At 38.8% G+C, this 13,205-nt stretch overlaps 1 protein-coding gene across 4 annotated transcripts in view; it reads left to right on the plus strand.

Annotated features, from left to right (window-relative positions):
* LOC138693178 (zinc finger protein 235-like) overlaps positions 1–13,205 on the plus strand; it is a 122,700-nt gene that overhangs the window by 104,828 nt on the left and 4,667 nt on the right. For 3 of the 4 annotated variants that reach the window (XM_069816904.1, XM_069816903.1, XM_069816907.1), the window contains 3 exons: positions 9,229–9,369; positions 10,062–10,199; positions 10,980–11,053. In XM_069816904.1, coding sequence (XP_069673005.1) covers positions 9,229–9,369; positions 10,062–10,199; positions 10,980–11,053 — 353 coding nt within the window. Of the gene's footprint in view, positions 1–6,556; positions 6,863–9,228; positions 9,370–10,061; positions 10,200–10,979; positions 11,054–13,205 lie in introns of those variants that run through there. The other variant, XM_069816905.1, reaches the window with a different exon arrangement.

A 13,205-nucleotide genomic window follows, 5' to 3' on the forward strand; every position in this document is an offset into this window, starting at 1 on the left:
TTAAGTTTTTCATGTAGAAGATGCATCATCATCCATTCAAAAGTCAGCCATATTTTATTTTTGACGGAATGCAAAGAAAGTACAACCTGAAAATTACATAGTTATTGCAGACTTTTCTGAAAATTATTCATTTGTAATGCAAGATTCAATACAAGGTGTGCATTGGAACATAAGCCAAGCCACAATACAGTACAATTTTAGTTTTACTTCCTACTTCACTTTACTTTATATTCTCCTATAGGCCTATTAATATTATATCTGAACTGTGACCGAACACGAGCGCTGCTCATTCGGTCTCAAATTTTGTTAATACTATTGCATCTCCTTTTTTATATTGATTGTATTATTTTATTTCTATTTCTCTTATTTGTAATTATATTCTTTATTCTGTATATTTAAATAAATAAATAAATCCTTTCGTAGTATATTTCAAAGGAGATACAGAAAGTCGTTACAAAAGTAATGTCATCTCAGAAACCATGAAACATGACACCGGTCCCTTTCACTTTTTTCAATCCGAAGCAATCAATTTCTTAAAGCAAGAATTCAACGATATGAAAAAAATCATCTACTTTTCCAATGGATCAAGTTCACAATACCAAAAAAAAAGAAAAGAAAATTTAAAAATAATTGGTTACGTGAAGACGATTATGGAATTAGTGCTGAATGACACTTCTTTGCAATGTCGCATGGTAAAGGTCCATGTGTTGGCATTGGGGATACTGTTAAAAGACTTGACACGAGAGTTAGCGTATACAAGATCCTATAACAACACAAAAAAACTGATTAGTCACAAAAAACATTTCTAACGTGTCATTTATATTTTGTCCATTCAATAAGCACAAAAACCACACTGAAAATTTGCAGGCCAGATACCATAATCTAAAACCAATAACTGGTACATTAAAATTATATTCTTTCATTCCGTTGTCAAAACTGAAGATATAGTAAAACAATTTTCTTTCAAGAAAGAAGATAGGCGAATGAAAATTTAAAATGTGAATGAAAAGAAACATTTAAAAAGCATAATGTACAATTATTTGAAGATATCATAATAAGTAAATTAGCAGTGTTTCCTCGAGTAACTTGATCCGTACTGGGTGTAATGTTGCAACGTTCAGTCAATTATCCAGCGCCGATAAACCTCTTAGCGTGCTTTAACGCTTCCCGTCCACTGCTGCTGCGCCGACCGCTACACATTCTGTCATAAGTAATTAAATTTCCATTAAACTATTGGAGATCCCATTCTGATTTTTTCTGGAATTATTAAGAATACTTCGGTGCACCTAGTAGGCATTTTTTTTAGATTTTAATAGGGTTATTTCACATTGATGTATATGTTTTAAAAATTGAATTATAAAAAAATATTTGAAATAATTATATTAAAATTAGTTAGTAAATATTTAATAAAAGACAGTACTTTAAGCTTTTAAATGCATTTTTTCAAAAAAAATTTAACATCAATATCGTCAGAAATATGACGCTTTAAATGTTGCATTGTGCGACATTTTTAACGAATTTTAACATGTAATATTTTAAAAACATGTGGACTTAGGAGGAAATAAAAATACACTTGTTGGTTTATGAGACCCATAGAATTGGTAAAAAAAAATATAAACGCAATCAGAAATATGAAGGTCAAAATTTGTATAATTTTGTGCGATTTGACGTGGAATGACTCATAAATGAATAATAAAAAAAGAAGAATGCTTCTCTTCCTTTCTCACATGCTGCCTAGTGCATAGCAATCGCCCAATGCGTATGTGGGCTGATACATCATGCAACATATGTGTAACGTAGTACATCTTCAGTAACTCTCCTCAAACCATTGCATATTTTCGGGCAATATGCTTTCTGTAGATTTAAAGAAGTCTTCGGTAAAGTAAGCAGGACTAGACTATGGCAAATATTAGAAAAGAAAGGATTGCATGGGAAGACACAACAGAATGGAGGAAGAGTGTATAGGAATAAACTTTACAAAGAAATATGTATTTACACTATGTACCTGTTCATGGTGATGATGAAGGATATCCTAAATATTTAATAGATGTACTGAAGAATATTTAACATGAAACAAATATAAGAATTATTAGGAAATGAACAGAAGGATGCAACATGCCTCCGATATTGTTTAACATTTATAAGCACGGTATTTTCCGGAGTTTCAAAGGAAGAAATACCACTTGAAATTCAATTACCTGTAATACACTTTCCGGCAAAAAAAAAAAGAAAAAAAACTTAGGCCATGTAAAGTTTCTTCTTTTTTTTTTATAAGGTGATAATCAGAAAACTCATTATAAAATGAGGAAAACATTGCTTCCTAGCAAACAAGCTCTTTTTATTATGACTTGCGTTATTATTTTCAACGCCAAACAATGGGTATAATTAAAATGTGCAAAAACGTACAGATTGTATCAAGTGTATCAATTCTCTTCCAAATGTTCAACCGATTTTCTTGCCATCCAGATGTTGCTAATAGCGGGTATTTCCTCCTCGTGACTGTAAGATTGCTACCATTCGCCGATTCAACCCTTCGATCCAGGTCAATGTGGGATTCTCCAAGTTGATGACCGGGAGGTGCATTGGTGCCTCTCGTGCTCTTCTTTTCAGCCATTTTTCGTCTCCTCACCAACCACCCCTTTTCGTTCTCTGTCTTTTTTCATCAATCTATTTCTCTCCGCCGGCCACCATTGCATATGGAACGCCCACCACATCATCACACCCATTTCCACCTCTCCATCCCCGCTGTTTTCTTGTCACGTCCACCTAAATGACGGGATTTGTTAAGAATGCCTAGTGAGGCTACATTATTCTTCCTCTTCCAGTTCATTATATTCATTCTTAAGTTAAGGTTCTTAGGCTTACAACTCCCGTCTCACCAGCGGGGATCATTCCTATCTCCGTGGTCCTGTCCCACGGTTTCGAGCGAAACTTCCAACTTGTGCGGCCCGACAGGGCGCCCAGCAACGAAGCAATAGTGGACCCTTCATACTGCCCCTATATGCAAGTTTAGGTGCCGAGCCCGGACCAGTAGTCATGTACACTCACGTAGAGCCCCAATGGGGGCCCGGGGCGATTTAGACGTCCCGGTGACCGACTCTGTTCGCCGGGGCGAATATATCGCTCCGACGTGTTACCGCTGCGTATGGGTGTCGCAGTGTAATCAACCACAAGTCCCCTGAAGCTGCGTGCAATCTCGGATTGCTCCGGCTTTGGGAGGTGGGTCGGAGTTAGCAGAGTGGTCCGCCACTTGTATTCAGTGTAGAGTGGGGAGCCACGGGCTGTTATTCCCGTGGTAGGGGCGTAAAACTGCGACACGCCTCTGGTGTAAGACTTGCCATTAGGTGTGTGATGTCCAGTTTGAAGGGTAACTTGCGTGAAGTGGGTTGCTTGGGATCGGGCTGGGGGGGGGCCCATGGCTGGCACAGACCGAGAAGAATTTTAGGTGTCTTTTTCTTCTGCTCCCCCCCACCGGTGGCAGGCTGACGCCGACGATTCCGTAGGGGGGGGGCAGTTCAAAATGTCCTCGCGCTCCTCTTCTCCTCCCTCAGAAAAAACTAACAAGAAACAGAAGACAGGAGAAAGTACGACTGGTGGTCATATGACGAAAATTGCTATGGAATTGGACCCTGAAAGATTTATTGTAAAAGTGCCGTCTCCAAGGTTTATCAGTATCACATTGGACGGAACGGAAAAAACTATGAAAGACATTAGTCCATTCTACGTGAGACATGCGGTCGATGGACTCGTTGGCAAGGTCAGAAATGCAACTCGACTCCGCAACGGTAGTCTCCTCATTGACACTGCATCTGCAAAACAGAGTGAGACGCTGCTGAATGCAAAGTTGCTGGGGTCATACCCCATCAGAGTTGAACGTCACTACTCGCTCAACACCACGCGAGGAGTTGTGCATACAGATTCTCTAGATGGTCTGTCAGATGAAGAGATCCAACTAGAGCTGGCGGAACAGTCCGTGTCCAAGGCTTACCGTTTACTACGGAAGCGGGACGGACGGACTGAACCCCTGAGCACAGTCTTTTCTGACCTTTGAGACGTCTCTTTTGCCAGAACATATCTATGTCGGCTATGAACGTGTCCCTGTGCGTGCGTATGTGCCGAACCCAATGCGGTGCTTTAGGTGCCAATGGTTCGGACATACGCAAAAACGTTGCACAAACAATATCATCTGTGCAAAGTGCGGCGGTGCTGACTATGGGGATTCCCCATGTACCGGCGCCGAGCACTGTGTGAACTGTTCTGGGGACCACGCTTCTAATTCTAAAAACTGCCCAAAGTATATGCTGGAAAAGACGATTGAAGAGCTTCGAGTACGGGAAAATATTAGCTTTTTTGAGGCACGTAAGCATATTTTAGATAAAGAAAAGAAGGCAACTGAAAAGTCCTATGCGTCTGTACTGCGGAGAGCAACAGAGGGAATCGATGCCACCACACAAACGCCACCTCTTACAAACATACCTGGGAAGCGAATTGAGATCGCAACCCAGACATATGTAGACGCCGCTACTCAGACTGGTGAGTCAGACGACACTTGTGGCCTTGACATCAGGCCTTACGTCCCTAAGAAAATCGCTGCTATGAAAGCAGAGAAGGATTTTAGGCCTAGTAGAACACCAGAACGTCGCACTCCTAGTTCGGTTGGAAAAGAAGAGAAGATCCCCTGTTAAGCCACCAACATGATAATGCTCCTCTTGATGACTGATATTGTATAGTGGAATGTGAGCGGTGTACGCAGCAGATAAACAGAACTACAGCAATTGATCTTTCATGAAACCCTGCTATTTTATGTCTCCAGGAGACACACCTTCGGCCCGAAAACTCCCTGACTATCTCGGGATACTACGTTCACCAGTACGATCACCTTGCCGGTATTCGTGCCAATGGAGGTTGTGCCCTCCTATACCGCAAAAGTATCTTTTCCTCTGTTAACAACATCAACAGCCCACATCAATGCATAGCCGCTCGAGTCACTCTACCTTCCATCCAATATGCCCCCAGACACACCTTTCACAGTGCATGACATTGAGGACATTCTCTTACAGCTACCTGCTTCATATTTGGTAGTGGGGGATTTCAATGCATCCCTTTACATCCGGAGGTTACACTTGTTATTTAGTATATACGTTTTTTTTAACAAACTTGACGTTCTTTTTAGTTCTTTTAAGCTTTCTGATAATTGTATTATGTCTCTGTTCTGTAAAAAATTTTAGATGAGGGCGCAAATAGCCATAGTTGCTGACGTGCCCTCTTTAAACCCAATTCACTAACTAACTAACGATACGCCTCAGGTGTGCCTATAGTAAGGAAGGTACACGTCACGTTCTTACGTCCCTATTTTTTTTTTCATTTATTGTCTTGATTTTATTCCCAACACACACGTAGTTTATAATACATCAATAATGAACGTTTGGTACGACCGCGAACATAATTCCATCGTCACACAATTATATTGTAACATTAATTTACATTGAAAATCGGCATTAGCACAAACACATGTACTGTATGGTCGGCGCCTGGCTGACAGTTAATTACAGTGTTGCCGACTTATGGCTCCGGCTTGTAACTGAAGGCTCTGTTAGTAGCCATACACGCCGATACAAGTCCCTATTTACACTTGCTATTTGTCGTTCGACTTAAGCGCGGGCGCATGCGCAGTACGGATTTCGTTCCTTTCCTTTCGACATCTGCTGGGTAGAAGTTGTTTCTATTTCTGTGCGACATTTCCGTAGGTGGGCCAGCCGAATTGACGCGACAGGACCCGAACATGGTTCGGAAAAGCAGTAGCAGACAATTTTAATCAGCTGTTTCCGGGGGCTTTGTAGCGTCATGTCAGAATGGAACAAAAACCAAGTAATGAAATTAATCGAGCTTTACGAGGAACGTCCATGCTTATATGACATCAGAAATAAGGACTATCACAAAAGGATTCGGAGGGAAAATGCACTGGAATTTATTTGAAAAAATTCGGATTCTGTTCGTGCCAATACTATTCTCTCCGATATCAAAACAAAAATAAGGAACATCAGGAGTCAATAAGGAAGAAAAAAAATTAAACTTTCAATTCATTTTAATACAATAAATATCTATTGGGCAATTTTGGTCCAGTTCGAAATCTTTACTGAGTACATAGAATAACGAGAGCCTTGAATAACCCTTTCTCCTGCCTTCTGGATATCCATTTCCATCCCAGTCTCTCTGTTTTGTTTGTTTGTTTGTTTGTTTTTTGTTTGTTTGTTTTTTTTTTTTTTTGCTTCTCATTAGTGCAAGCTAAAGAAACACTTGAAGCTGCAGAAGCTAAAACAGCTGCATTTTTAATTGTTAAAATCCATTCTGTTCATTTAAAAGGCTCACCACATCACTCACACGTTGCTCGAGCTCAACAACTAGCCTCGAGTAGCAGACGATTTTTTTTTTTTAATTCATCAACTTTTTGGATACAGTATCGAAATCTTGGGTAATCTCCCGACTGTTCCTAAAAGCAGACGAGAAATCTGCCAAGAGTGAACGGTGATACTGCATTTAGCCGACAGAAAGCGCTTGATGTAGGACGTTGCTCGACAACTTGCGTCGACTTGTGGACGAAAAATCTGCCAAGTGTAAACGGTGATGCTAAATATAGACGAAGAAAGCGCTTGATATTGCGCGACAAATAGCAAGTGTAAATAGGGATTTCAGCATTTCTCTGCACGCGTTTATGTTCAGTTTGTATGTTGAGATCTCTGATAACTGTTGAAGCGTCATAGACCCACCTGTCACGGTCCGTTTGATCCACATTTTTGTCCATTAGTTTGGATCATAGCCTGGAATGGATTACAAAATAGAAGAGAAAGAGGCTTCATCAGAGGTAAATAGAAAAGCTTTACTGTATATCTTGTTTGTGTGTTTATCGAACAGTGGAGAAAAGCACACATTTCACACTTTATAGTCAATTGAATAAATTCCTTGCTGTTGCTGTGATTTATGTGGCGTCATGAATTGGTCTGGCTTTATGAAGTGTGCGTTGATTCTACTCCTCTCATGGAAGAACCTTTCACACGAAGTTCAGCTACTCTCTGTGACCGCTGCATCATGATCGAGTAATGCAGAGCCACAATAATTATTAACTTAATCCGTCCCAAAAGCGTATGGAACTGCGATTCTGTTTGATACGTCCGTTTGAAACTTAGTTGAGCATAGGATATCATGTGAGAGAGGTTTTGTTTTGCGTTATTATTCCTAACACGATCGTATTCAGGCCAGGTGCTTTTTGATGTCCTAAAACAGTCATGTTTTCTAACGCACTTGATCAGTAATTATGGAGTACATGCTACCACTTATTGACAGGTAAAACTTTAACTTAAATTTAATATGTGGAAAGGCTTAAAACTACATTGATTTGAGATCTGCTTCTGTTACTGACGTGCACATTATGATTCACGTTAGCAATGACTGTCATGCACAACCAGATTGGCGGCTGTTACTCATCAAGTCATCTTTAACCCTTAAGTACTCGCCTGGTAGAAAGTTACATAAACACTCGCGTCGGGTCAATTTGACCCATTGACACAAACTAAGGTGTGGACGTGGATTCATGGCAAAATTATGGGGTAAATAAAATGTTTAAACTGAAGTAAATGAATATGTTTATTCTGAACTGTATATTATTTATATTGAACATAATAAAATACAATGAAATTTGTAAATCTCAACTTAAAAAAAGTGAAAATTATCTAAATACAATGAAATTTGTAAATCTCAACTATAGGAAAGTGAAAACATGACTTTGAAATCTTATAACCATACTGTTCCTTTACGAGGTGTGATTGAAAAATTTTAAGGTTAGGTTCATAATAATGGTACCTAAAGACTACTGCAGTCCTCTTCTGGAGGAATACACAAACTCCTACTATTATCCTAGATTTGCAAACATTCTTGAAAAATGTTGACTGGGTTTGTAATAAAAAATCACTGTACCTAAAGGCTACTGCAGTGAATGCCCTTCAAAGGGGTTCATTCTGAATTATTACATTGATTCCTAAGATGTCACCGCAAACCAATAAGCACTGCTGGCTTCAGTCTTAAAACTTTTCAATCAGACATTGTAAAACAAAACAGTGCTTCATTTCTTGGCTTATTCTCCACATATTGTGCAAACAACTTTGCAGTGAATTTTGCATTCATGTCCCAAACAAGCAGCACGTTGTGTTGAATGCTTATTATCATTTGAGCTAGGGCAGATATGATATCTCTTCCTTTTCAGAGATGCTGGTCCACTTCTTGTTTCTTGATTTTGTTGTTCTTTTGGTGGCACTTCAACGCCTCTCTCTGTTAGGAATATTTTTATTGTTGCCATGAGACTGCGTGATACATGAGGATTACTCATTCTCCTGACAACGTTTTCCATAAGAATTTCTTTAGCCAGGTTCTTCAGAAATATTCATCTTTGTATCTTCTCTCTGGTATTCATCTTACAATAAACAACATATGAGTTGAGTGCTGAAACATTTATGAAATGGAAGAACACTCCAGCGGCCACCTTCTTGTTCTATGTCTATAGTTGCTACACAATGGTCGCATGAATCAACTTCAGCCTTGGTACAGTTATAAAACGTCCAATTTCTGGCTTTTTGGAGGAACCTGTGTCTTCATCTATGACATCGTCAAGCTCAGAAAGTTCCCCCACAGATTCACCATCGTCATTACATTAGTGCATTACTGAGAATCGTATTCAACTCCCTTGCAATTTCTTCGTCTGTTACTACTAATTCCCTCGACTTCGACTTCTCTGCAATTTCTTCGTCTATTACTACTTTCTTTGACATTCTTTGAAAATAATAAAAAGAGCTGCATATACAGCTGAAATGAACGCGGAAAATGTGAAGAATATAATATAAAGCTTACATCAAATAATACTTACGCATACATGAAGAAATCTCCTCAGTTATTCACAAAATCTTCCTGTCTTTTAGAAGAACACACACACTCGCGTCGGGTCAAATCATTTGTAAACAGCTGTTGGGGCTAAATGATAAAGTCAACAATGACTACAGCCAGACCGTTTCAAAGATTTCAACAATAGAAGAAATTACACACCACCGGCATTCTTCATATTACCTTCCAGCAAAGAAAACAGAGGAAAGAAAAAACACTCGGGTCATATAGACCCGATGCGAGTACTTAAGGGTTAAAAATAACTAATAAAATTATTGACGATGTTTTTCTGTCCTTTAGGAAGGGAATTTATCGCATCTGCAAGTGACGGACATGAAGACAGAATGCGTGGACCAGAGTTACGATATCAGATCAGAGATAAAGGTTGAAGACACCACACCAGTGCCTCTTGTCTTTCCTATAGTGAAAACTGAAGATGATGTAAGTGGTTCTCTAGCAATATACACATATATCAGTGATGTATTTGTAAGTATGTCAGACCTATTACCAGTCTAGAATCGCCCGGTCGAGGTGGGTTCCTCCAAGTGGTGACCGGGGGGGTGCAATGGTGGCTCTCGTGCTCTTCTTTTCGGCCATTTTTCGTCCTATCACCAACCACTCCTCTTCGTTCTCTCTTCTTTTTCATCACTATTTCTCTCCGCCAGCCGCCATTGCATGTGGAACGCCCACCACATCATCACAGCCATTTTCACCTCTCCATCCCCGCTGCTTTTGTTCTTGCCCTGGTTGGATTTTTCCGAGATTTTCCCAAACAATAATGAGAATGTTACCTAATCTGTGGCCAATCCTCGGCCTCATGTCGCCAAATAGGCTACCATCTCGCTATGACCAATCACATCGATGCTAAATAATGTAGTAGTTGTTGCAGTGTCGTTAACTAAATCAAGTAAAATCTCTTAATTTATTGAAACTGCACTTGAAAAATGCTTTTGCATGGATTATATACTTTTTGATATGAATCCCCACCTTATTCATCATAGTGTAAAGGACGTGCAATAGGTTGTGATCATGCTGAGGCATATGAACACATAGGGAGCAGCTTATAACAATATAGATCGTGTTCTAACATCCTGTGATATATTGTTTACTTAATATATATCTTCGTACTGCAGGAACGGAATATTGGGGATCAGCATGTGACTGGCATAAAGGAGGAATATGAGGACCAGACCCAAGATCTCGCGTCTGAGATAAAATTTGAGGATGATCCGGTGCCAATTTCGTTCCCAGTGTTGAAACATGAACCTGAGGTGAGTGGAGAACAAGGAATGCACTGTGTTCTTCCAGTGTTTATCTTGTATTTTGTTTCTCTTCTCAACGTCTTTTGCAACATGTGCCTCTTTTTCCATTCGTCATATTAACATTCACCAGTATGTTGACTCATAAATAATAAAATTCAGTCCACATCTGTGGAGTAACGGTCAGTGCGTCTGGCCTCGATACCAGGTGGCCCGGGTTCGAATCCCAGTCGGGGCAAGTTAGGTTTTCTCCGGGGTTTTCCTTCAACACAATACGAGCAAATGCATGGTAACTTTTGGTGCTGGACTCCGGACTCATTTCACTAGCATTGTCACCTTCATCTCATTCAGACGCTAAATAACCAGAAATGTTGATACGGCGTCATATATGTCCCAATTTAAAAAAATGAAATAAAATTCATGTGAAATTGAAAATGGTTTATTCAATATTTTAATGCATACAGGTATGTCTCAGTTATTTGTATTTTATAGTATACTCATTTCTTCCTAAAACCCTCGAAATTCCCCTCCAGCATGGTAACAACAGATTATGAGTGTGCCACAGCATTTTAAACTACTGGTACACCTTTAGTGTGCCACACTTTGAAAAACGTTCTTCTACAACAAAAAGCTGTGCCCCATGAAATATCTTCCCCAATATTTGTCTTTTATTGGCTAAAATTCTACTAGGCCTATTGCGACTTAAATGTAGTTGTGTGGCAACTATAATCAATGCGCTTTTGTTAATGTAAATTGAGCTATCTTTTTGTTTGATTTGCTCTGTATTTGTAGGAAGTGCACAGTGACTTCAATGAGGAGTCAAGGGTGGAAGTGACGGCAGAGAACAACAAGGTTTTCGCCGAAAGGTGAGTGTGATGTGCGAGTCTTCACGTAGAGAGTTCATTGTGTTTGAAGTGTCCGTTTTCTTGACTGTCCAGAAGCAGCTTCAGAAGAACTGTCTGTCTGAATCATCCAGCAAAAATCAGTTATCACAAACACACTCAACTTCCCTTCCTGTCTGGTTTCAATAAGTACTGTTCAAACCTTTCTTTATATTTTTCATTAAAAGAGCTTAGATTTTCAACAAAATAGTTTAGATGGACAAGCATACATTGATATTGCAGCGTAGGGAATTGAAACTCTTCAACTGAATTTCTACAGTTTCTTTATAATTGAAGTCTTTGTAATTCCCAAGGAAATTATGTACTGCCATTTTGAGTTCATTCCAATAGTTTTTCTGCAATCCGCTCATCCCGTTTAGGAAGGCATTATGTAATATTAATTTGCGTGTTTTACTTATTTATTCATTTATTTATCTGTTTGTTCGTTCGTTCATGCATCCTGGTGCATTTAGGTGCATCAGTCTTTCACTCTCACACCACCATAATTACAACTACAATGACACATACAGTGATCTTCAACCTAGTCCTTTTATCCCACTCACACTAGGCACTTGTTGTTGTTGTTATTAATGCAGACTTCCTAGCAATAATGCCATTAACCCCCATGCCATCCAGTGTTTCGCACACATACTGAGTTTAGAATAGTGATTTCACGAAATGAGCATAGCAACTTATGATTTTCAAGTTACAAGATAGCTGCATGCTTCTCTGTAAAAGACTGCATATAACTGCATGTCTACTCAGCTCTCAGGCGCAAAAGTGTTACTGTAAGTGAAGTATTGTAGTTGCAGTGAAATCACAAACATATAATTGAAACAATTTATATTAATATTACCTGAGATACGTCATGCACAATAATAATGAGCAGTTAAAAACTGTGAAATTCTACAAAAGACAGACAAGTAAGCCACAGACATTATTTAAAAACGGAAATATGTGTGATATAAAATTGAAGCATTTATCCCAACAACGGTCTATGTTACAATTTTTTAAATCTGAGATTTTAATAGAATAATCCTCGGAATAGTCTTACACAGCTGTCACAAAAATTGTCTTTCAATATCTATATCAGAGGCGTTTCTACACGAGTTACTACCACGAATGTCTTGGTTGGAACAATGGTCTATGTCACTAGTCACTTCTAGCGTATCCAGTTGTTTCCATCATAACGGGAGTTATTGCATGGGAGTTTGTTCTCTTTACGAATACTGGGTACTCTAACTCTGGGTAGCAGTTTTCGGTTGATCTATTACGACTAATGGACGACTGCAAGACAGTGATGATTTTTACGTCAGATATTAACTGACTAAATAAATCTAAACAAATAATAAAAAAACAAGGATGCAGACAAATTAATATTAGTAAGTGGAAAATGTGTCACCAAAATCGGCCTGGTTGGCGTAGTGGGCACAGCACTGGCCTTCAATTCGTGAAGTTGCGGTTTCGATCCCGGGCCAGGTCGATGGCATTTAAAGTGCTTAAATGCAACACGATCATTTCCGTAGGTTTACTGGCATGTAAAAGAACTCCTGCGGGACAATGTCGACGCTGATATAACTTATATAACTTCAGCAGATGCGAGCGTCGTTAAATAAAACAATTTTTTTTTTGTGTGACATAAAATTCACTAAGAAATAGTGGTGTTGAGTGTACAAGGAAGACAAGGTCGCAAGTTACTGTGAAAGATCCTCAAAATAATGGAATTTCCTCTGTTATTTTTCATTATTTTATTACTTGTATTTTAATTTACATTTTACCTACTGGTGATGTCGTCATCTGTTGCGATGGGTACTGAATATTCGGGACAGGGATTCAAACTCCATCTCCTAACAATTTCTCAACTGTGGTATTTAATTTTCTTTATTCTTATTGTTACAACTTTCATTAATTTAATGGTGTCCCTACAGTGTAATACTGCAGTTATTTTCTAGTATCACTGCTACTATTCGATCAATATTGTATGTTTATTCATAATATGATATTGAGTGTAAATATAATAAATATCATGGTGTTAAATCATATTAATATATAACATTTAAAACTTAATGTCATAATCGAATTGTTCATACTTTAACCTTTTTATTGATTTAGTTTGTTTCGTAATATTGTGATTGTT

Source organism: Periplaneta americana, chromosome 17 (assembly GCF_040183065.1).
Source record: "Periplaneta americana isolate PAMFEO1 chromosome 17, P.americana_PAMFEO1_priV1, whole genome shotgun sequence".
Lineage (NCBI taxonomy): Eukaryota > Metazoa > Arthropoda > Insecta > Blattodea > Blattidae > Periplaneta > Periplaneta americana.